The sequence below is a fragment of the Hypomesus nipponensis genome, chromosome 15, assembly GCF_054491055.1.
Source record: "Hypomesus nipponensis isolate SF chromosome 15, ASM5449105v1, whole genome shotgun sequence".
Classification (NCBI taxonomy): Eukaryota; Metazoa; Chordata; class Actinopteri; order Osmeriformes; family Osmeridae; genus Hypomesus; species Hypomesus nipponensis.
In genome coordinates this window covers 7517501-7542500 of record NC_140375.1, presented here as the reverse complement: position 1 = coordinate 7542500, position 25000 = coordinate 7517501, and the positions used below count along the sequence as shown (strand labels likewise).

The window sequence follows — 25000 nt, the reverse complement described above, 5'->3', positions numbered from 1 at the left end:
GAGAGAGAGAGAGGGAGAGAGAGAGAGAGAGAGAGAGAAAGAGAGAGAGAGATAGATAGAGAGAGAGGGGGGAGAGAAAGAGAGAGAGAGAGAGAGAGAGAGAGAGAGAGAGAGAGAGAGAGAGAGAGAGAGAGAGAGAGAGAGAGAGAGAGAGAGAGAGAGAGAGAGAGGGGGAGAGACAAAGAGAGAGATTCTCTTGGACATACGTGGAGAGGATGCCTCTGGACACACTGTCAGCACACATCAGAGAGAGAGTAACGAGCCACTTACAGTACAGGACACAAACACACACACATTGACAGAGACACACACACACACACACACACATTGGCACACACCCCAACACGTACGCACATATAAACGTACACACACACACACAGAACCCAACACAAACACAACCATACAGACACACACCCATTCACTGCCACATCCAAACACACAAATACACACACACACACACACACGCAGACACACACACACACAGAGCACAGAGACGCACAGCCATGCTCAGAGAGCCCATGGAAGGCCGCAGACAGGGGTGGAGAGACAGAATAAAAGCCCTCTCCATAACAACACTCCTGAGATTTGAGCCTCTCCTTCCCCTCCTCTCCTCCTCTCCTCCTCTCCATCCCTCCATCACCAGACAGCAGCCCCCCAGCCCTGCTGCCTCCGGGAGATGGGGGAAGGGGGGGCGATGGCTTGTATTTAACACCCACCAGTGTAAGCACAAAATGAATTCACTCTAAGCCACAAAGAATTAATCCCTCTCTTTGTGCTCTGGGTGCTGAGTTGGACACACACACACACACACACACACACACACACACACACCCTTAGGTGGCTGAACACCCTTTGGCCTTGTCATGCTCATTAGAACTGGTAATGGCTCATAAGAAGGTTAATTAGCATTTTCATCCCCCTCCTTGTCTTTACATCATCCCTCCCATTCTCCCTTCATCCACACCCCTCCCTCAGCCTCACCGCCCAAACCCAGTCGGGACATCATTACTCCATCCTCCTCCGCCTTCATCTTCACTCCTATCACCCCCTGTCCTGCCCAGTATCCAAAAGTGTCTTTGTGTATCTGTGTGTGTGTGTGTGTGTATCGGTGTGTGTGTACTCACAGTCTTCGCGGGTCTGGATGTAGAGCACGTTACTGCGGACCCCGTCCCCAGCCTGGGTGAAGGCCAGGACCTGGACGCTGTAGTTGGTGAACTTCTCCAGGCCGCGCAGCTCCACCTGCTCCCTGGTGGTGGTGATGTTCTGCATCTCCCCCCACTCTGAGGGAGGGAGGGAGGGAGGGAGGGAGAAGGATTCATACTATGATTGAGGTTAGGGTTCCATTATTTCCCAGTGATCTATTCTAACCAGCTCCTCGTAGGAGGTCGTCAGGATGCAAGTATATGTGAGGGGAAACGTCACAAAGGTAAAAGCAGGAAGGTCAGAGCTCAAAGCAGTAGTGACCGCCGGCAGCACCCACCTCCATCGGGGAATAGCGACCAGAAAACGACGCGGTAGCCCTTCAGCACGCCGTGCAGCGTCACCCGGGGCGGCTCCACCCACGTGATGACGGCCTCGTCCGACGTCACCGAGATGGCCCGCACGTTCTGGGGGGGCTCGCTCGGGACTGGGGGGGGACGGAAAGGGGGGGGGGGGTTAAAAGGAGAGAAAGAGGGGGAGGAAGAAAAAGGGGGGAGAGGGCAAATAAGGAGGGGGGGGAGTGGGTAAAAGAGGAAGAGGAGAAAGAGTGGGAGAAGGAGGGGAGGGGGAGGAAGAGGAGGGGTGGGCAGGAAGAGGATGATATTAGTATTGCCAATCTCTGAGGGAGATGCAAATTCTAATTCTGTCTAAGAATTCACAATATTCAGATGCACAGTATCAGGAGTGATGAGTCACACTGAGGTTGTAGTATGGGTACACATGGTTCCTTCTGGGAGTCACGCTGAGCAACCCTGAACACAACCAGGGAAGCAGAATGAGGAGAAGGGAGAGAGAAAAGAGTGAGCTGGCTCAACGACCTTCACATGCCTACACTAGGGTCAACAGCACTCAAGTTTGGATCACAACCTTCACAGAGGGGGCAACGACCTTCAAACTGGGGTCAACAACTGTCAGAACCCTCCTCTGACCACCAAAAAGATCTCCATTTCAAACCGGTCTCTAAAACAACGTCTCCGAGGAGATAAATGCTCTTCCTGTCTGCAGGAACGCTCCTCTGTGAAGGACCCCTCTGTCTGAAACTCAACAGGTGCCTTCACACACACACACACACACGCCACTAGTGCCTTGGCTCGCTAGCCAATCAGGGCAGAGTGTCTGAAAGGCCACAGTGTTGAGGATGAACAGAACAGACTTGTGTCGGAGGGGGAGAAACGAAGAGGCGACAGGAAGAGTGGATGAGAGGGTGAACGGAAGAGAGAGAAGGAGAGAGAAAGGGAGGACGGGGAGATGAAAGGGAGAGAGAGTTTTGGCTCCGTCATGGTATGTGCAGCTGGTGAGAGGGAGGGATTCAGGGAGGGGAGGGATGGACGGAGAGAAGGGAGGGATGTATGGATGGAGGGATGAAGGGAGGGGAGGAGTCCCTGGGTCAAGCTCTCCTCTGAATCCCAGTGGAGAAAACAGTCAAAATACTACGACACCAAACAGCCATCATTACCACCTACAGCAACACAACCCACACCGACAACATCCACGCTTAGCTAGCGCAGAGCCCAGCCGAGGGAGAGAGGGAGGGAGAGAGGGATGAGAGAGAAGAAGGATGGGTGAGGAGTGACAGAGGAGGAGAAGAGAGAAAACAGTCCAGGGCCAGAAAGGTGAGAAGAGATTGAGGAGCGATGTCAATGGAAGGGGTTTTGGGTTAGATGGAGGGAGGGAGGAGAAGGAGAGTAAAGGGCTTGAAGCAGGAGCAAGAGAAGAGGGAAGAGATGAAAAGTGGGAGCAGGCAGACAATGCATTCAGCTGTGGATAATTAAGGCAGGAAGTAGGCAGAGAGGGAGGGAGGGAGGGAGGGAGGGAGGGAGGGAGGGAGGGAGGGAGGGAGGGAGGGAGGGAGGGAGGGAGGGAGGGAGGGAGAGAGAGAGAGAGAGAGAGAGAGAGAGAGAGAGAGGGAGAGGGAGAGGGAGAGGGAGAGGGAGAGGGAGAGGGAGAGGGAGAGGGAGAGGGAGAGGGAGAGAAAGGGTGAATGATAGGAATAAAGAAAGAGAGGAAAAGAGGAAATGAAAAGAAAAAGAGAGGAGAGAAAATAAGAGATTGAAAGAGAGCAAGATAGAGAGAGAGAGATAGATCGAGAGAGAGGAAGACAAGCTAATTATAATTATTTTTAGTATGCTTGTTATTATCACTGTTATCATAATGGCCATCACAATCACTGTCACCACGGCGACAGGCTTTAGGCTGAGCTAGAGGGCTGCGTCTGCTGTGGACCAATAGGGTTTCAGCCAACTGTGTGTGTGTTACTGAGAGAAAGAGAGAGAGAGAGAGAGAGAGAGAGAGAGAGAGAGAGAGAGAGAGAGAGAGAGAGAGAGAGAGAGAGAGAGAGAGAGAGAGAGAGAGAGAGAGAGAGAGAGAGAGAGATAGAGAATGAATGAAGAGAAGGAGAATGAAGAAAGAATGAAGAGAAGAGAAGGAAGAGAAGGATTTGGAGCTATGAAGATCTCTTGGATGGATAACTGGAATTCCTCATTGAATCCTCAGTCCGAAAAAGTGTTGTATGCATGTTTGTGCGTGTGTTTGCTTGTGTGTGTGTGTGTGTGCGCCTCCTACCATCCTCCAGCGTGGTGGCGTTGATCTCGGTGCTGGAGGGGCCCGTCCCTGCCCTGTTGAAGGCCTGGACCACCACCCCGTACTGGGAGAACTTCCTCAGGTTGTCCAGGGTGTACACCTCACTGTCACCCGTCGCCTTCATCTCCACAATGCTGTACTGACCACTGCTGCCCGGCCCATTCTCACGGTAACCAATCTGGTACCCCCGGATCACCCCGTTCTGGAGCTCCTTCCTGGGGGCCTGGGTGGAAAGGGGTGTGAGAAAGATGCAGAGAGACAGTCATTATACCGTGTTTGCTTGGGTAGGTTTTTTCTGGATGTTTAGAGTGGGGAGTTGGGGGAGAGAAGGATGGAACGCAACAAGAGAAAGATGAAAAATATATTAAATGTTTCATTTCTAAAGACTTGGAGGGAGAGGGAAAGAGAAAGAAAGATGGTGAAAGGCCTAGAGAGAGAAGAGGGGGGGAGATGGGCTCATAAAAAGATGACGTGTGTGTTTTCAGACACTCTATCAAGACAGATCCAGGGTTTCAGTGTGCGACTTCCTGTCCTTCCTAATCAACCATTTACCTTCCAGGTGACACGGATGCTCTGTGACGTCATTGGCTGGAGGATCACTTCCATGGGCGGGCCCTCAGGCTCTGGAGAAAGAGGAGGCATCAGTGTGTGCAACACAGTCGTGAAGGTGTGTGTGTGCGTGTGTGATTGCACGTATATCTGTGTGAGTGAGACTCACGCGCTTCCTCGGTGCTGATGGTGAGCTCCTTGCTGGGCTGGCTGCGGCCAATCTTGTTGTAAGAGTACATGCGGATGCTGTAGACACAGGCAGGGTGGAGCTCCACAATGTTGGCCTGGTTGTTGGTGGGGGAGATCTTCCTGGTGGCATGCTTCAGCTCCCAGGGGTCTGGGGGAGGGAGGGAGAGGTTAGAAGACAGAGAGGGAAAGGGGAGGGAGGGGTTAAAAGACAGAGAGGTAAAGGGGAGGGAGGGAGGGGTTAGAAGACAGAAAGGGAAAGGTGAGGGAGGGAGGGGTTAGAAGACAGCGAGGGAAAAGGGGGGGAGGCAGGGAGAGGTTAGAAGACAGAGAGGGAAAAGGGGGAGAGGGAGGGAGGGAGGAAAAGAGAGAGGGACAGAAAGTCAAAAGAAGAGAGAGGTAGAGAGAGGTTAGAAGAGAGAGAGGTAGAGAGAGTATCATGCTGAATATGTGGTGGTGTATGTGTTTCCTACCAGTCTTATTCTTGTACTCTATGTCGTAGCTGGTGATGATGCTGTTGCCGTCAAACCTCTGAGTCCAGCGCAGGTTCATACTGCGATCCTTCACCTCCCTCACCTCCAGCTCTGGGGGGTCTGGGGGCTCTGGGGGAGAGGGGGGGAGAGAGAGGGAATTAGAGAGAGAGAGAAAGAAAGAAATAAAGAAAGAGATTGAAAGAAGGAGAGATGAGCCAATATGCTAATAGGCAGCTAAAGAACAGAGTTGGTGGTCTAGGTAGAAAGGAAGATGTGTATATGTCCAGTTTTGTGTCCATACCTTGCACGGTGAGCTGGATCAGTCCTCGACCCTCTCCATAGGAGTTGATGGCATGGCAGGAGAAGAAGACAGAGTCACCTCTCTCTGCTGGCTTCAACTGCAGTGACACACACACAAGTACAAACACACACGCACACACACACACACGCACACATGCACATACACTAAAGAGTGTCAGGACTATCTGGTGGCAGTACTGTACTCTTTTAATGCTGATGTCTGTATGTGTGTCTGTCCATGCATGTGTGTGTGAGACAGTATTTGTGTGTGTATGTTTGTGTGTATGTTTGTCTATGTCTATGTGTGTGTGTGTGCGTTCATACCCTCAGTGTAGAGAGGACCTCATCGCTCTTCTCATTGGGGCTGGTGGTGATGGAGTAGCGGGGGTTCCTGTCTGGGTCGATGACCGTGTCGCCCCGCTCCCAGCGGATGATGATAGGCCACTCCCCCCTGGCGGTGCAGTTCAGCTCCTTGACGTGGCCCTTGATGGCCATGGTAGTGTTGGGGTGGGAGGTGATCATCGCTGGGACTGAAGGAGGGAGGAGGTGGACAGGTGGGAGGAGGGGTGGGAGGAGGGAGGAGAGGGGAGGACGCAGGGAAGAACGAGTGAAAGATAGAAGGAATGAGGGAAGGTGGGAGAGAGGGAGCAAAGGGTGGAGGGAGACAGGAAAGGATGGAGGGAAGGGTGTGGGTGTAAAAGAGGGTGTGAGGAAGAGAGAAGTGGAATGACAGGTAGCGGAGAACAAGATGGGTGGAAGGAGAGGTGAAAGAGGAGTGGAGGGAATAGAGGAGGAATAGAGTGGAGGAACAAGGAGAGGGAGAAATGAGAAGAGGACACATTTTTACATAAGCAGGCAAAGTAATAGAGTATGTTTGTATGTGCGTCCTGCATGTGAGTGTTTGTGTGTGTGTGTGAGTGTGTGTGTGTATGATGTTCATTCTGTCCACTTCCTGTTTGAGTGGATGAACATCCAAGAACATACACTCTATTGCTCTCTGACTATCTCTTCAATCAATCACACACCATCCTTTACACACACACACACACACACACACACACACACACACACACACGCACGCACGCACGCACAATCGATCTGGACAGAGTCTCACTGTTTTGTTTTCATCACTTATTAATACTGCCCCCCCTCCTCTCAATTCCTCCCTCCCTCTCTCTCTCTCTCCCTCTCTCTCTCTCTTTCTCTCTCTCTCTCTCTCTCGCTTCATCCTCCTCGCCGCTGAGTGGAACAGACAGAATTGAGGGAGGCAGAAGAGAGGAAGGGTTCAATCAATAACACTAACACCAGGGAGAGAGGGAGAAAGAGAGAGACAGAGAGAGAAAAGAAAGAGAGAGTAGGAAACAAGCAGCAAATCCAGGTAGATGTGTGTGTGTGTATACATAAAGGTAGTTTTGCAAGGGGTCAGAGCAGAGCAGTGCATAGAGATTGATTACAGATAAGGATTAAGGACAAAGTGTTTTTTTATAGTCTGAAGATCTCTAGAGACTGAAGATCAATCTTCTCATACACACACAAACACACACCCACATTTCCCCCTCCCTCTGTCAATCTATATTGTGTCTGCTAAATGAACATATAACTGCATCATACGCTTCCAATCTGCATCAGTGGCATGTGTGTGCGTGTATAGGTGTGCTTGTGTTAGTGTGTATGTGTGTGTGTGTGTGTGTGTGTGTGTGTGTATGTGACAGGACTTACTCTTGACAGTGAGCACCATGCTCTTGCTGATGTCAGAGCCCACTCCGTTGGAGGCCTGGCACAGGTAGAACCCTCGGTCCTCCTCTAGAACGTGACGGATCAGCAGGGAACCGTTCCCCATGATCTGGATTCGACCTGTCAGGGGAACCGGGTGGTACTGCTGAGGATTACCTATACCTGGGGGAGGGTGGGGGTGGGGGTGGGGGTGGGGGGGGTTGGGGAGAGGGAGGGAGGGAGGGAAATGGAGAGAGATGAGTTCGGACATTAAGAATGTAAAAAAGAGAGGTAGAGAAGGTGGGAGAGGATGAGAGAGAGGGAGGGAGGATGAGAGAGAGGGAGAGTAGGGAGGATGAGAGGGAGGGAGGGAGGGAGGATGAGAGAGAGGGAGGGAGGGAGGATGAGAGAGAGGTAGAGTAGGGAGGATGAGAGAGAGGGAGTAAGAGAACACAAGGACAAGGACATTAAAACAACTGATAGCCAATCCAGATGATTTCAGCATCTATGAAAGTAAAATAAAAAGGAAAAAACTGATACTGATATTTTTACTGCTCTACTGAGGTCTACTGACTTTTAACTGATCTGTACAAAGCTCTACTAAATCCACCAGAGATCTGAGTTGTACACAGTTCTACTGAAGTCTACTGGGTTCTATTGAGTTGAACTGAGTTCCACTGTGCGGGTCTGTACCTGGTTTACCTTTAGCATGCTTCCACATGACCTTGGGGGGCGGGTATCCATCCACAGAGCAGTTTAGCACCCCCGCCTTGCCGTAGATGCCATCCTGGTTGTTGGGCTGGACTACAAACCTGGGGGGCACTGGGTTGGGGGTGCAGAGGTCAAAGGTTAGAAGGACTCTATGGGGGGTATGACCGTGTCTTTCATACTCTCCCCTTCCCCTCTTGCCCCTCTCCACTACTTTTCCCTCCTCACCAGTCACCCTCCCTCCCTCCCTCCCTCCCTCCCTCCCTCCCTCCCTCCCTCCCTCCCTCCCTCCCTCCCTCCCTCCCTCCCTCCCTCCCTCCCTCCCTCCCTCCCTCCCTCCCTCCCTCCATCCCTCCCCTGTCCTCACCCGTCACAGTCAGCTGTCTCTCTGAGCTGACGGTGGCGGCGTCGTTGCTAGCGATGCAGGTGTAGTTGCCGTTGTGCTTGAGCGACACCTTGGAGATCTGCAGCGAGCTCATGAACTCCTTGGTCTCGATGTTGACGCCCGACGAGGGCACGATCTCCTGGCCGTCCTTGCGCCAGGTGATGTGGATGGGCATGTCCCCGGATGACACTACGCACGCTATGTACATCAGCTTCCCGATGGAGGTGGGGGGGAAGTCAAACGGCTGTATCAGGGGGGGCACTGGGGGAGGGGGACAGGGGGAGGGACAGGGGGAGGAGGAGAGGGGGTGGGTAGGGGAGGGTGAGAAGGTACGGATGGAAGGAAGGAAGGATGAGTTAGAGAGGAGAGTGAAATATTGGAGTTATTAATTGGAGAATTATAAACATCCAGGGCCATAGTGAAGACGTGGGGGGAAACAGTCAGGGGAAGTCAGGAAGATAGGGAGGGAGAGGCGAAGGGAGAGAGAGATAGAGAGATAGTTGTTAAGTGGGCTGCTTCAGGTCTAGGGTGGCTGGTGTCTGCCTAACTGTTGAGCATGCTCTTATCATATAAGTCTAATCCTGGACATCTCAAAGGATCCCTCAACACACACATGCACACACACACGCTAACACACACCAATGACCTCCCCGACCCCCCCAGCCTTACTTTCATCCAGCCATCCCATAATAGCCGCTGCTCTAATTAGAGCCCCGTCCGTAGGGGGAGAGAATGGTGTTGCCATGGTGATAGGGGTGGGGGTGGTGTTTGGGGGTGGAGGTTACAGCTGAGACATCGGGGTGGGGGGGGGGGGTAATCTGGGCCTCATTAAAATTCATCTAATTAAATCACAGACATGGCGAGACACACACACACACTTCTAACAAACAAACAGTACACACCTCACTCTTCCATCAGTTTTGTTTTCTAATGCCAAACACACACATACACACAAACCAAATCTCATAAATACAAAGACATCTAATGTCAAATTTAAGCACATATACAAATACACATCTCACAAATACACAGAGCAGAACAAACAACACACTAGCTGTGTGATTCTTATATGAGACCCACATGCATACACACACACACACGCACACAGCTCTACAATAGCCCCCTTGCCCAGTGTAATTGCTGAGTGTTTGAGAGGGAGCAGTAGGCCACTCCACCCCTTAATCAGGGAGTATTAGAGGCAATGCATACTCTCTATCTCTCCATCCCTCTACCTTGACCTCCCTCTTTCTCTTTCTCTCTCTATTCTCTATTTCTGCCTCTTCTTCTCTCTCTCTGCATCCCTTTTTCTCTACCTCTACCTCCCTCTCTCTCTACTTGCATCCCCCCTCTTGTTAATTATTTTCTCTTCCTCCCTCTCTCTTCATCTCAGTACCTACAGATCTCTCCTTTTCTACCTTGTAACTCTCTCTCTCCCTGCCCTCCCTCCCTTCCTCTCTATCTCTCTTCACTTCCCTGTCACTCTACAGCCCCGGTTTTCTCTCGTCCTCTCTCCAATCCCTCTGTCTCTGTCTCTGTCTCTGTTTCTCTCTCTCTTTCTCTCTCTCTCTCTCTCTCTCTCTCTCTCTCTCTCTCTCTCTCTCTCTCTCTCTCTCTCTCTCTCTCTCTCTCTATCTCTCTCTCTTTCTCCTCTCTCTCTCTCTTTCTCTCTCTCTCTCTCTCTCTCTCAGACCCTGGTGAGCTCTGACCTTTGACAGTGACGTAGACAGTCTGGCTGATGAAGAGCTGTGGTTGGATGAGCACGCTGCAAACGTACGCTCCCTCGTCCATGCCCTTCTGAACATCACTGAGCTTCAGGGTGCCGTTCTCATACACCACCTGGTGAGGGGGGGGGGGGGGGGAGTTATAGAGGATGGTATTATTGATGGGGGGGAGACATGAAGAGGACATAGAGGGAGATAAAGTGTTGCTGAGTGTTTGTATTGAGGTTGGGTCATGTTTGAGGAATTGTTAGTGTTCGAGTCAATAAAGTTGTTGTTTACATGGACCATATCTCACCTGGCGATGGTTGTCAGGCAACAAAAGCCCTTCCTTGAACCACTTGATGGAGTAGTACGGGTAGCCAATCACACGACAGTTTATGAAAGTGTTCCTTCCTGCTATGGCTGTGAGGTTCTTCATGGCTCGGATACTAGGAGGACCTGAGAGAGACCAGGGGGGAGACAGGAGGGAGAGGAGGGGAAAGTTGGGAGGGAAGTGGCGAAGAGAGGGAGGGGGAGAGAGGTAGTAGGGATAGAGGAGGAACAAGAGAGATAGGAAGAGACAGGAGAGGAAAATAGAAAAAGAGATGAGGGAGGGGGAGGGGGAAAGAGAGAGGTGGATTGAAGGAAAAAGAAAGAAACACAAGGATGCGGAGGAGGAGGGGGAGGAGGGGAAAGGAACATATTCAGATAAAAGTGTGGTGAACTAGAATTGGAATTTTGGTAGAGGGAGGGAGAGGGAGGGGTGGGGGAGGAAGGGGGGAGGGATGGAATATCCTCCATAGGAACAGGACAGACAGACAGGTAAAAGGACAGGCAGATAGACATACATACATATAGGGAAACAGACAGACCGAGCAATGGCAAGACAGACAGGCAGGCAGACAGACAGATGAATTATTCACGAGACAGACCAACATACAGTTAGGCAAACAGACAGACAAAGAGACAGACAGACAGACAAATGGGCAGGCAGACACATTTTTACCAGACAGAGAGGCTTACAGACAGACAGACAGACATGCTTACAGACAGCCATGCTTACAGACAGCCATGCTTCTAGACAGACAGACCGACAGAGTGATGGCCAGCATATCTAGGCATGAAGAGATGCAGCAGAGTAAATAGTGCTTTGAGCCGGTCTGACCTTCTCTGGCTTTGTGACATTGTCTATCTCTCTATCCATCCCTCTCTTCCCCCCTCTCTCTCCCTCCTTCGTTCGAGCCCTCTCTCTCCCCCGTCACTATCTCCATGTGTTGGTCTTTGAAGTCACAGTACTGACGAGTCAAAGACAGATGTATTATTCACGAGGAACTGTCTCCAAGCTACACACACACACAACGCGCATGCACACACACGCATGCGCACACACGCACACTCACACACAATAAACGTTTTTGTGTGTTTATGACGAATGTGTGTATGCGAGGGTATGCATGTGTGTGCGTGCAGGCCTCTGTGCGTGTGTGCGTGTGTGCGGGCCATTGTGTGTGTCAGCTTGTGTTACTGCAGGGACTAAGACGAGGGATCTCATTCTCACTCCAATGATCGTTCTGGCATGTCTTCTTAGAGCTGACTTCACTGTCATAACACTACACCTCAGAGAGAGAGAGAGAGAGAGAGAGAGAAAGAGAGAGAGAGAGAGAGAGAGAGAGAGAGAGAGAGAGAGAGAGAGAGAGAGAGAGAGGGAGAGAGAGAGAGAGAGGGAGAGGGAGAGGGAGAGGGAGACTGTTTGGAGTGTTGAGAGAGACTGGGAGAAGGAGAGGTATAGTGAGTGGTATCACACCCTGGCCATCAGTGTCACTCTTCATCCTCTTTGCCCCCAACGATATTCCCGTCACTAGAGTTAACCATCACTCCTGTGACACACACTGGCTCTCCTCTCTTCTCCTCTCCCCTCTTTTTCTCATATCTTCTCTACCTCTGTCTAACCATCTGTTTCTTTATGTATTGGTTCTCCTATCCCTCTCACACTGTCTCTCTTCCCCCTCTCCCTCTCTTTCTGTCTCTGTCTCTCTCTTTCCCTCTCTTCCTCTCTCTCTTTCTTTCATTCTCTCCCTCTGTGCTGGATGGTTCTGTTCTGGAGGCAAGCCCTGTTCTCTGTGTGCTCAATGTCCTCACCATGGTGATAGACACTCATATTATGGTCTGGGCCAACAGAACAGCATGGTGGAGGGCTTGCAGACAAACAACACCAAACAGAACAGTAGAGCACAGTAGAGTGCAACTCAGTAGAATAGAATGGAACATAGGAAAGTAGAGTAGGGTGGAGTGGAAATTGGTTTACAGGAATGTATAGTTGAGTAGAATAAAAATGAATAGAGCACAGCAGGACAGAGTAGAAACAGAATAGAGCCGTGTAAAACACACACACATACAAGGATACACACACACATCCACTCACAAACAGGGACAGGGGGGTAGATGATAGAGGAGGAAGGGGTGGGATTGGGGGTTGAAGGGGAGGAGGGGGTGGGTTATTGGGGTATCAGAACCCGGTAGCTGATATTGAAAAGTAGACAGGCACCTCTTACGTTTATGCGCGCTTGGTACTCGGCGCTACCGGCGGAGTTCCGGGCGGCGCAGCGGTACACCCCTCCGTCCCGGATCTGGGGCGCGCTGACGTTGACGTGGGAGACGGTGCTGCCGTCGGAGAGCGTGTACTGGCTGGCGCGCACGCGGGCCGGGTCCCTGGCCACGGGCTCGTCGTCCAGGGTCCAGGTGAGGGTGGGCGGCGGGGCGCCCTTGGCCGCACACATGAGGGAGAAGGGCTCGCCTGGGACGACCACGCGCTCGCTGAAGGACGACACGATTCGGGGCGTGCCGTCTGGGGGGCAGGGGGGAGGGGGGGGGGTAGGGCGCGGGGGGGGGGGGGGTGGGCAGGGGGGGAGAATAAGAGAAAGAGAAATGAAAGGAGAGGAAGAGAGGAGCAGAGAAACAGAGAGGAAAACAAGAGACCAAAGATAAGAGACCCACTCTCAGTTGAAATTGAAACACACACTCCTACACACACGTGCACACACGCTCCTACGCTCGGACACACTCACCCTCCAGCAGGATGATGGAGAAGTCTTGGGAGGTCTGGCCCTTGCGGGTGGCGAAGCACTGGTATGCCCCTGAGTGTCTCTTCTGGGCGGCGGAGATGAAGAGCGTCTCGTTGTGCGAGCCCTGGATGGAGAAGTGCTGGTCCGGTAAGACGGGGTCTGTGTTCCGGTACCAGGACACGGTGAAGTGAGGGGAGCCCTGGACCGCACAGGACAGGATGACCGTACTGCTGATACCAGTCTTCAGGTTCTTAGGGGACAGGGTCACTCTCAACGGTTCTGGTGGAGGGGAGGGGGGGTGGGGGAGAGAGGGATGGATGTGTGGAAAGGGACGGAAAGAGCAGAGGTGAAGAGACAGATTTGAAGAGGTGGAGATCAGAGGAAAAGAGAGGGAGAGATGTGGAGAGCAGAGGAAAGAGAGAGAGGTGGAGAGGAGAGGAAAGAGATAGAAAACAGAACATTTTGACGGTGGAGGAAACAGAAGAGATTACCATTAGGAATGTTTTATTCCTCTTTTTTAACACAAGATTCCAAGCTCTGGTTTGGTGTGTGTGTGTGTGTCTGAGTGTATGAGCCACACAGAGACAAAGAGATAGGGAGACAGGCAGGGAGAGAAAATGTCACTGAGCAATAAAGCAGCTGGTGTCATAGGCTGGTGGAGAAGAGGGGGGCTGAAACTGTGTGTGTGTGTGAGTGAGTGTGTGTGTGTGTGTTCAAGTCAGTGCACATTAAATTGTGTTTGCATTTGGTTGCTAATACGTGTGTGTGGTTTTGCTCTGCGAGGATGCTAATGTGTGTGTGTGTCCTCCCCTGCCCTGTCAAGGAAGGTTTGTGTGCTCACCAGTGATGTGGCCTGCAGCCACACGGACCCTTGTCCACCACTCTCTCTTGTCCTCCCCTCTCCTCTCCATCCTCTCTCCCCCTCCCCTCCCCCCTCTCCTCTCCCACCCTCTCCTCTCCTCTCCATCCTCTCTCCCCCTCCCCTCCCTCCCCCCTCTCCTCTCTCACCCTCCCCCCTCCTCCCCCACACTCCCCCCTCCCCCCCCCTCCCCTCTTCCCTCTATTTCATCCTACCTCAACCTGTGTGCGCTGTGTGTGTGCGTGTGTGTTTGAGCCTGCGAATGTTTGTGTGTGTGTGTTTGTGTGTGATGGCTGTCTCCATATATCAGCTCTAGGCAGAGTCCAGGCTCCAGACTACACATGCCTGACAGGAGACACACCAGCTCTTAAACGATCTCTCCTTCTCCTCCCATTCATCCCTCGCTTCCCTCCCTCCACCCATCCCTCGGTAAACAGCTCTGTCCACTTCTGACAGAGGGATGGGTGGATGAATGGATGAGGCATGGATGATGAGAGGTGTCAAGGCCGGGAGCTGGTGTAACACATACCGGACGATGGTTGGTGGAAGTGTGTGTGTTCACCTTGTTCTGCTCTTGAGCGGTTCTAGGGTTCTAAGCTTGAGGACTGCTATTGTAAGGCCCTTTCATTCAATGATATTGGCTTTACTGGCATGATAGAACACATTGCCATACTGCTGACATTTGTAATCCATTATCTTACATTTACATTTATGCATTTAGCAGATGCTTTTATCCAAAGCGACTTTACAAAAGAGCTTTACAAAAGAGCATAGGATTATCATGGCATTATCTATGGGAACAGTTTCTCACTGTATAGTTTTATACAGTGAGAAAGAAAATAAGTGATTAATATGTGCATGGAATTATGGATTCATTAATGTGTGTTGTGTATGTATTGTGAGTGACCATGTGTGATTGTGTGTCTGTGTATCATGTATGGGCAAAGGATAGAGTCAGAGCCTGTGTGTGTGTGTGTGTGTGTGTGTTCAGGATCGGATCACCATGCTGCTGATACTGGTCCTCTGTGTGAGTGTGTGTGAGCATGTGCACCTATATGTGTGCATGTCCCCGTGTATGTGTGTCTCACCTATGACGTTCAGGTGTCCGGTCACCTCCTTGGAGCCAAAGCTGTTGGTGACCTCACAGATGTAGTTCCCGCTGTCCTCCAGGCGGAGGTCGCTCACCGTGAGGCCCGTGAGCCGCCGCGTCCACCGGGAGTCAGCCGGTAACGGCCGGCCGTCCTTCAGCCAGCGGATGGTGGGGTTGGGGTAGCCGGAGGCCACGCAGGGGAGCTCAACGCTGGCCCCCACCTGCACCTCCCCAGACTGGAAGCTGTCCAGGACCGAGGGGGTGGACTCTGTAGGGTCTGGGGGTGAAGCGGGGGGGACGTTATAAACACACTACATATGGCACAGCACACAGACACTGACCTACAAACATAATGTAATTCTAACCCTAACACTAATTCTAACCCAAACCTGGAACTAAAACCCACTACAAGTCACAACTGAGGACCAAGAAAATGTCCCCACAAGTTCACATTTTCCTTGTTGCACTATTCTTGAGAGAACTTGTAGTCAACAAGACCACGCACACACATGCACATGCACACCCACGCGCGCACACACACAGTGATGTGTCTCACCCATGACAGACAGTCTGGCTCCGTTGCTCTGGCGAGTTTCTCCGCTGTACTTGTGTTTGGTGATGCAGCGGTAGGTGGACAGAGCGTCCTCCTTCTGCACCTCCGAGATGTAGAGCGCCCCGAACGACGTCAGGAAGAACCGATTACCTACGCAGGAGAGGAGGGGAGAGGAGAGGAGAGGAGAAGAGGGGAGAGGTCAGTGTGTTACCACAATCTCCAGGTTACTTAACATTGATGCACACACAGACACACACCAGCAGGTCCACAGGAGAGCTTTTAAGAGAGCAGCTATCATGTTCTGTCCATTTGATGATTTACGCTGTTGGAAGAAACTTAAAGTAGGTGGTGAGATTAAGTGAAGGAGAAAAGGAGTGAGAGATCGAGAGAGAGATCGAGAGAGATTGAGAGAGAGAGAGAGAGAGAGAGAGAGAAGTGAATATTTCATGTGTGTGTTATTGTAACAGTAGATTACTGTCATGTTCATTTCACATCAGTGGGTACATGGTCAGTCTGAGATTTATATAAATGTCATAGAGAAGAGAAATACTGAGAAAGACAAACAGAAAGAGAGGAAGTGAGAGTGAAAGAGAGAGACAGAAAGAGAGAGAGACAAAGTGTTTTTCTGTGTTTCCGTTTTTTATTACGCATCTCTCAATGTTCATGTATTCTCCAGTGGGTTATTTCAGACCACGTTTGTAGGTTTTAGAGAGGATTCCTGTATGTGTATATGCATGTGTGTGTGTGTGTGTGTGTGTGTGTGTGTGTGTGTGTGTGTGTGTATGTGTTTGTTTGTACACATTGTTCGGGAGGAAGATAGCTGTGTTTACAGTGTCTCTGTATTGTTAACAGTACGGTACAGACCTGTACTAGTGTAATGTTGGATTACAGTCTCACGTGCCCACACACATATGCACGCACACAGCACACACACACACACACACACACACAAACATGCACAGGTGAGGTCAGGGGTTATTAAAGGTCTACATCAGGACATCAAAGTTAAATATGATCATGTCTTAAACTGTGTGTATGTGTGTGTGTGTGTGTTGGTGTGAAGGATGGTGATCTATGCTCTTTATGGCTCCATCCAAAGGAGATTTACTAAAGCACAGACAGAACTGGCTGCCTGCCACACACACACACACACACACACTACATCACTCTAACAAGCTGGATCTGTCGACGGGGCGAGGGGCAGGATACAGAGTTTCCTGACTCAAAACTGGTGTGCTATGTGTGTGAGTGTGTGTGTATGTGTCTGTATGCGTGTGTGTGAGTGAGTGTGTGACTAAGTGTTGTCATGCTGAGGGCTGGCCTATGCAGGCTGTAATTTGCCAGCCTGCTCTATTGTTCCAGGGCCTGTATTAAGCCTTACAGGATAATGTGCACTTGGTGAGGTTAACCCTGTACTACCCTGTCACAACACCACACAGAGGAGGGCAGCTCTCTCTCTCTCACACACATGTGCTCTCCTCTCTCTCTCTCTCTCTCTCTCTCTCTCTCTCTCTCTCTCTCTCTCTCTCTCTCTCTCTCTCTCTCTCTCTCTCTCTCTCTCTCCTCCCTTGCTCTTTCCCCTCCACTGTCACTCCCTCTCTACCCCCTCTCTCTCCTTCCCTTTTTATTCATCCCTCTCAATTGATTTCCATCGTCCTCTCGTTCGCCCCCCTTCACTTCCTTTTTCTCCATCTCCCTTCTTCCTATTCATTCTCCCTCCTTTCCTCCCTCCAGGGTGATAACCCAGAGTGACAGGAAGGGTGTAAAGACTAAATCTCTCGGTTCTCTTCACCCTTGACTACTCTCTCTTTACCTCTCCCTCCTCTCCCTCCATCCTTCCTGTCATCTCTTGGGGAGGACGTTACACCTGCGCATGGAGCGAGAGCTAGTGAGAGGGAGAAAGAGAGGGATGAAAAGAGAGAAAGAGGGAGAGAAAGAGAGGAACAAAGATGGAGGGAAAGAAAGAGAAAGAGGGAGAGAGAGGGATGGCCATCGGAGAAGAGGACCGCTCAGGGAGGACGAGGACAGATGGAGATTGATGAGGGGATGGAGGGATGGAGGGAGAAATATGCCATTGGGAGGGAAGAAGGGAGGGAGAGATACAGAGAGAGAGAGAGAGAGAGATACAGAGAGAGAGAGAGATAATCCAAAAGAGAGAGAGAGAGAGAGAGAGAGAGAGAGACAGAGATAGAGAAAGAGAAAGAGGAATGAGAGGCCTGAGGATACATGTGTCTAGTTCTCTCCTCTCGTCCGGAGCACTGCTTTCATGTTGGCAGAGCAGATCAATACTGGTCTAGTCTGGCTCAGCCTCCAGGAGTATGTGTGTGTGTGTACCAACAAAATACAAACATCCACTCTCTCACTCTTCTCCTCCTATCCTCTCTGTGACCTCCTCTTCCCTCTTCTCTTCCCATGCTCCTCTTTACACCTCTCCTTGTCCTCTCTCCTCCTTCTCCACCTCCACCTCTCTATCTCTCCTCCTCCTCCTCCTTCTCCACCACCCTCGTATCTCTCCTCCTCCTTCTCCACCTCCATCTCTCTATCTCTCCTCCTCCTCTTTATCCACCACCCTTGTATCTCTCCTCCTTCTTGTCCACCTCCACCTCTCATTTTCTCCTCCTCTTCCACATCTCTATCTCTCCCCCTCCTCCACTTCCACCTCTCTATCTCTCCTCCTCCTCTCCTCCACCTCCCCTTCCACTTCTCCATCTCTCCTCTCCTCCATGGTCAGTGATGGTCTGTGTTGGTGTGTCCAGCCCGGGGCAGACTGTCAAGCCAAGCGGAGAACAAAGCAGCAGTTTGATAGTTGTGTATAGGGAGGTCCACACACACACATGCACACACACATAAACCAAAAGAGGAGTTTCACCCCCCAAGCAAAGCAGTTTCCAGTGCTCCCAAAGTGAGGACAGACAATGGTGTTTGGGTCAGTGTGTGTGTGTGTGTGTGTGTGTGTGTGACCACATGCATGTCTGTGTTAGTTTGTTTTGGGTAGGTAAGAGAAAGATAGAGAGAATGATAAAGAGATAGATAAAAGAGGTTGGAGGGGAGGGGTGAGTTTTTCATTAGAAAATATGTCTAAAAATATCTCAGTATATCTTTCTGTATGCTTTAACTGGTCCCCTGAAAGACTGGGGGAGGAGCAACGGTCAAACAGAGCAACAACAACAAATGAAAATTAGAATGTAAATGAAGGAATCCTTTCTTCCTCCTCTATCACTTATTAGGGGTGGCAGAGAGAGAGAAGGGGGAGTAGGATATAGGGGAGGGAAGAAGGGAGATGAGAGGGGGAAGGGAGGGAGATGAGGGGGGGGAGGGGCTACAAGAAACATTAAAGAAAATAGAAATGTATACAGACAGCAGGACAATCAGAGATGTCAACGATAAACTGAAATGGAGAAAAACTGAGTGAAGGAAGCGAGAGAGATAGAGAGAGAGAGAGAGAGAGAGAGAGAGAGAGAGAGAGAGAGAGAGAGAGAAAGAGAGAGAGATAGAGAGAGAGAGAGAGAGAGAGAGAGAGAGAGAGAGAGAGAGAGAGAGAGAGAGAGAGAGAGAGAGAGGAAATGGCATCTGGGTGTGTATGTGAATCTGCTCCTCATGCAAATAAAGGCTCTACCTCTATGACGATAACTAGACATTCATACTGTCGACCTCATTATTTATTAATGCTACACTGCTCTCTCCATCCCTCCCGCTCTCTCTCTCTCTCTCTCTCTCTCTCTCTCTCTCTCTCTCTCTCTCTCTCTCTCTGTCTCTCTTGTTCTTTCTTTCTCGCTCTCTCTTGCTCTAACTCTACCTCTATCTCTCTCATGATTTCTCTCTCTCTCTGTGTCTCTTTCGCTCTTTCTCTCTCCAGCTCTTTCTCCACCTCTGTCTCTCTCTTTTTCTCTCTATTTCTAAATTTGCTCTCTCCAACAGTCATCCCTTCTGTTTCCTTTGCCCGCCTCGCTCTAGTCTATCGTTCCCTCGCTCCCTGTTGCTAGGGCCTGGTTGTCACGTGACAGCTACTGGGTAGGGGGCGCTGTGTTGGCACTGCAGTGTGTGTCTGTGCGTGTGTGTGCGTGTAGGAGAGAAAGAGTGTGTCAGAGGGTGGCCCTTAGTTAGCAGACACCTACAATCAGTGTAGTGTTGTCTAGCTTGTTTAAGTAGAGGAAGCTCAGCAACATTGGAGTCATGAGGACTTCCTGTTCCAAGATGATGATGTCCTGTTTGCTCCACAAAACCTGGAAGATGTCTACTGTCATCCCGTTCTCTATCTCTTTGTCACACTCTGATTTTGCATGCTGTTTTCTCAATCTTTACATGTTTCTCCCCCTGTAATGATCTATTCTGCCTGACTTTCTCTCCCTCCCCCTTTCCTTCTCTTTCTCTCCCTGTCTCTTTCTGTCTCTCATCTTCTCTCCTCTCTCTCTATCTCTATCTCTTTCCCTCCACCTCTCTGCATTCCCTTGTTGACTCTGAAGCTGTGTAGGCCTACATCTTTTTCTTGTTTTAACACCCCCCTAACCCCCTAACCCCCGCACCCAAGACCACCGCCCCCCAACCCCCCTCCCCCCCCCCCCCCCGCTCACACAGGCACACACCTCCCCTCTTCCTCTCTGTACATCCACTCAACCGGTATAACTTGTCCCACATTCTGCTGTGGCAATATGAATGTACGACATGCATGTGTGTCTCTGTTATGACTTGTGTGTGTGTGCCTTTACAATGTGTGTGTGCCTTTATGATGTGTGTGTCAGTTTTTATATTTGTGCATGTATGTGTGTCGGCGATGTGTGTGTGTGTGTGTGTATGTACTACTATTTACACAGGCTCCATATATGAAGTGAAGCATAGGGTAGTATATATGAGAGATGTAAACACAGCTGGGTAAAGCCCCATCCATCACAACTATGGAACTGTCTCCACACACACACACACACACACACACACACACACACACACACACAGACACTCTCATTCTGCTTGTTATCAAACACACTGTGCACACATACACACATATTTTGCTTGCTATCACACGCACTCTGCACACACTTACTCACTCTATACACACATTCGTCTTATCATGCACACACGCCACGCACACACACATACATTCAACAAACACGCTGTGCATGTTAATGTATGTGTGTGAGTCACCTTAGTGTTTGTTGTTCTATAAATAGCTGTCGTTCTTTCTCTGTTGTCACAAGCAAATTCACCATGCTGAACTATTTTCATAGTGCCTTTCATCTTACACACATCACAGAACAAGCCTCATGACTTGGCTCTTCAGGACCATGGATAGCTCAAAACCACAGTTGAAGAGATTAAATCAACCTTAAACAGCCCGTGCTTTCAGTCTTTGTTTCATTAAATTATTTTTATAATTTAATGTTAAAAATACAAGATTAAGACAATGGTCAACTTTCAATTATTTGTCTACAACTTTTAAGATTTCTTGTCATAGCTCTGAAGCCAGGTTTATTCACGAAACACACAAAAACACATCCACACACACAGACACATACGCATCATGACATGTTCTGCAGTGGATAGGGTGTGTAGAGTAACCTTGGATACCCGGTCGCCGTGGGTACAGGGGCAGAGCCAATTAAATAGTAATGTGGCACATGGCCCAGAGTTCCCCCGCCTGGTTACCCTGGCAACAGTCAATCAAAACAGCTGGTGAGACAGACAGTCACAACAGCTAGGAAAAACAGTCACAACACTCTCAGTCTACACATTGAGCAGTTTCCAATCCTGCTCTGAAAACTAGTCACAACACCTTCACAGACCAAGGCACAGCCAGAACAGGCTGGCAAAACAGTCAGCCAAAACACCTTGAAAGCCAGGTTACTGAACACAGTGGCAATGACCTGAAAAGAGAGAGAGATACAAACGAAGAAAAAGAGATGAGATGGTGTGAGTGTCTGTGCGTGTGTGTGTGTACGTGATGGTGTGAGAGAGAGAGAGAGAGAGAGAGAGAGAGAGAGAGAGAGAGAGAGAGAGAGAGAGAGAGAGAGAGAGAGAGAGAGAAAGGCTAATTTATTTGATAATTACCATGGGCCTATTTTGAGGTCTAGGAAGGTCTACTAAAAGCTATTTCATTTGAGTTTCCAAGCAACCAGAACCGACTCTTTTTGTTACACACACACGCACACTCACACACATACACACACGTGTATGCTAGCACTTATGTTTACATACACATATCAAACCATGTCCACACACACACACACACACAGTTGGGTGTGCCACACTCAGACACACACACACACAAATTCACCACATTGTCTAGCTGTGAGTCGATTCTGGTCCAACATGTAATTAACTCCCCCACCCTGTCTTTGCCAACATCCAGGGTTATGAGGTGTGTGTCTATGTATGTGTGTGTGTGGAGGGGTGAAGGGTAATAAAGATTGGATTCTAATAAAACGTGCCTCTTAAATCATCCTTTCCTCCCTGTAGCCTACTAACACACACACACACACACACACGCGCACACACACCTGCTATATTAACCACCCATTACAAAGGCCCATGAATGAAAATGAATAGAGCTTTAGTGAGTAATCAATACAGGCTCCCTCCTCCTCTCATCTCTCCACTCTTTTCTATCTACTCCTCCCCTCCTCTCCTCTCATCTTTTCTCTTATCTGCTTCTGCCCTCTCCTCTCTTCTCTACAGATCTCCTCTCTTCTCTGCTCTATTATATGACTCCTTCCTCCTCTGCTCTCCTCGCCTTTCCATTACTCCTTTCTTTCCTCCTCTCCTCTGCTCACTTCTTTCAGTTCTTTAACTACAATTGTTGTTTCAAGTCGTCCTCTGCTCTCCACTGAAGTGTCTAAAAGATTCAGCTTGTATTGGAAAAGGGAAATCTGGAAACCTCTTTTAAATAGCATGCCCCCCTCCTCAACCCCTTCACCCCACCTTACCCCGTCACCCCTTCACTCACTCACTCACTCACTCACCTCCTCCACCCGCCCCACCTCTCTCTCATGCATGATTCCTTCTCTTCTACTCTTTCCATTCAAATTCAAAGACGTTTTCATGGTTCAGCTGGAATGATGTGTCTGCCTTTCCTCCTTGTCTCAGCAATGTCTAAGAGTAATGTCTTCCTTCCTTCCTTCCTTCCTTCCTTCCTTCCTTCCTTCCTTCCTTCCTTCCTTCCTTCCTTCCTTCCTTCCTTCCTTCCTTCCTTCCTTCCTTCCTTCCTTCCTTCCTTCCTTCCTTCCTTCCTTCCTTCCTTCCTTCCTTCCTTCCTTCCTTCCTTCCTTCCTTCCTGCCTGCCTGCCTGCCTGCCTGCCTGCCTGCCTGCCTGCCTGCCTGCCTGCCTGCCTGCCTGCCTCCCTCCCTCCCTCCCTCCCTCCCTCCCTCCCTTCCTCCCTCCCTCCGTCATGTCTAAGGGTTTCTCCCACACCTCAGCAAGCCTAATTAGTAGGCCATAAATATTCAAGCAGCTGGATGTATGGAGAGAGGGATTGGGAGAGAAAGGGATAGATGAAGTTGAGAGAAGGTTAGGGTGGGACAGAGGGATGGAGTAAGGGATGGAGGAAAGTGGCTGACAGATGGATGGATGGTGGGATGAATAGGGTAGCTGTTGATTCAAGACAGATCATGTCTTCATTCCTCTCCTCCTCTCCTCTTGCAATGATGTCCTCCTCTCTCCTCTTTTCTCCTCCTCCTTCACTCGTCTTCTCCTCCTTCACTCCTCCTCTACCCTGCATTTCTACTCCTCTCCTCCATCTCTTCTCCTCCTCTCCATCTCATTCTTTCTCTGACCACTAGGAGCAGACAGTGTGCAGTTGTGTTCACACTCACACACACTCACACAGGGACAAGCTTGTCAACATGCAGTGCATTGTGTCGCTGTGTCTTCAATAATTTACCCTCATAGATAATAGATAGAAACATGTTCAGCTACTATGAGACGGCCAGGATAGGAGACCATATCTAATGCATCACACACACTCACACACACAAAGACATAATGCGAAGACATAAACAGCAAACCCACAGGTCACATATACACATGCCTGCATGCACACACATACAAACACACACCCCTCATGTAGACCACACATACTGACCACAGAATCACCACAGTAGAGTGATTCCCTGTCACACATGACATCCTTTATGAAACGGCCTTTCTACAGTATCAGCTGGCTAGCCGCAGGTCAGTCTGGAGGTGTATGTAAATATGTATGTTTGTGTGTGTATGTGTGTGTGCATGTGCCTACTTACACACACACACACACACACAAACAGCAGCACTGTGTGTCAACTTTCACACTCTGTCTCCATCATAATATCTTATCCACACAGTTGCAAAAACACAGCAAGTTCTCACACTAATCGATAAAGCCAGTGAATGAATGTGGGTGTGTGTGTCTGCGTGAGAGTGTGTGTGTTTGTCCAGGTCAGTCACCACCATCCAAACTGTGCCAGAGGAGGAGAGGCAGAGAGGAGCAGAGGTCACAGAGAAGGAAAGGAACGTGGAGGCCTGGGTGTGTGAACGCCCTATGTAGGGAGGAAGAGAGAGAGGAGGGGGGAGGGAGGGAGGGGGGAGGAAGGTAGAGAAGAGAGGGAGGGAGGAAAAGAGAGAGAGGAGGGAGGAAGGTATGGGTCCATATGCACGCCTCCATCCCCCCCGTTCCCTCCCCGTGATGATGCGCCCTTGCCACTGTTGCTGGGCATCTTGGCAACAGAGACCCAAATAAGGACGACAAGGAGGGAGGGAGGGAGGGAGGGAGGGAAAGAGGGAGGGAGGGAGGGAGGGAGGGAGGGAGGGAGGGAGGGAGGGAGGGAGGGAGGGAGGGAGGGAGGGAGGGAGGGAGGGAGGGGAGGGAAGAAGGGAGGAGTGGAGAGGGAGGGAGGGAGGGAGGGAGGGAGGGAGGGAGGGAGGGAGGGAGGGAGGGAGGGAAAGAGGGAGGGAAAGAGGGAGGGAGGGAGGGAGGGAGGGAGGGAGGGAGGGAGGGAGGGAGGGAGGGAGGGAGGGAGGGAGGGAGGGAGGGAGGGAGGGAGGGAGGGGAGGGAAGAAGGGAGGAGTGGAGAGGGAGGGAGGGAGGGAGGGAGGGAGGGAGGGAGGGAGGGAGGGAGGGAGGGAGGGAGGGAGGGAGGGAGGGAGGGAAAGAGGGAGGGAGGGAGGGAGGGAGGGAGGGAGGGAGGGAGGGAGGGAGGGAGGGAGGGAGGGAGGGAGGGAGGGAGGGAGGGAGGGAGGGAGGGAGGGAGGGAGGGAGGGAGGGAGGGAGGGAGGGAGGGAGGGAGGGAGGGAGGGAGGGAGGGAGGGAGGGAGGGAGGGAGGGAGGGAGCCAAAGGAGACACAGATGTTGCAGAGTAGAGCTGGGTTGACATGAGGGGTCCCCCCTGGCCAGGGCTAGAGGGCTAGAGGGCTGTGTATGTGTGTGTGTGTGTGTGTATGAGTGCATGTTTGTGTGTGTGTGTGTGTGTGTGTGTGTGATAGGAGATCCACTGTAGCATAGGCCTGTCTCACTGAGTCTCTCTCTCTTCTGCCTCACTGCCCCTGCACTCTGTCCCACTTTAGCCCAATGTCACTGGGGGAGAGTGGGGGGAGAGACAGAAAGAGAGAGAGATGGAAGGGAGAAGGAAGAGAAGGAGGTAGGGAGGAGAGGAGGGGAAAGGACAGCCTAGGGAGGA

At 50.7% G+C, this 25000-nt stretch overlaps 1 protein-coding gene across 3 annotated transcripts in view; it reads right to left on the bottom strand.

Moving 5' to 3' along the window:
• Positions 1–25000, bottom strand: part of dscaml1 (Down syndrome cell adhesion molecule like 1) — a 68523-nt gene that overhangs the window by 13207 nt on the left and 30316 nt on the right. For 2 of the 3 annotated variants that reach the window (XM_084674084.1, XM_084674085.1), the window contains exons 4-20: positions 15362–15508; positions 14804–15082; positions 12860–13135; positions 12340–12639; positions 10111–10253; positions 9801–9930; positions 8077–8355; positions 7704–7823; positions 7008–7184; positions 5613–5818; positions 5290–5386; positions 4989–5117; positions 4499–4666; positions 4333–4403; positions 3763–4003; positions 1463–1627; positions 1125–1301 (exon numbers count right to left, since the gene is read on the bottom strand). In XM_084674084.1, coding sequence (XP_084530210.1) covers positions 1125–1301; positions 1463–1627; positions 3763–4003; positions 4333–4403; positions 4499–4666; positions 4989–5117; positions 5290–5386; positions 5613–5818; positions 7008–7184; positions 7704–7823; positions 8077–8355; positions 9801–9930; positions 10111–10253; positions 12340–12639; positions 12860–13135; positions 14804–15082; positions 15362–15508 — 3105 coding nt within the window. Of the gene's footprint in view, positions 1–1124; positions 1302–1462; positions 1628–3762; positions 4004–4332; positions 4404–4498; positions 4667–4988; positions 5118–5289; positions 5387–5612; positions 5819–7007; positions 7185–7694; positions 7824–8076; positions 8356–9800; positions 9931–10110; positions 10254–12339; positions 12640–12859; positions 13136–14803; positions 15083–15361; positions 15509–25000 lie in introns of all 3 variants that reach the window. The other variant, XM_084674083.1, reaches the window with a different exon arrangement.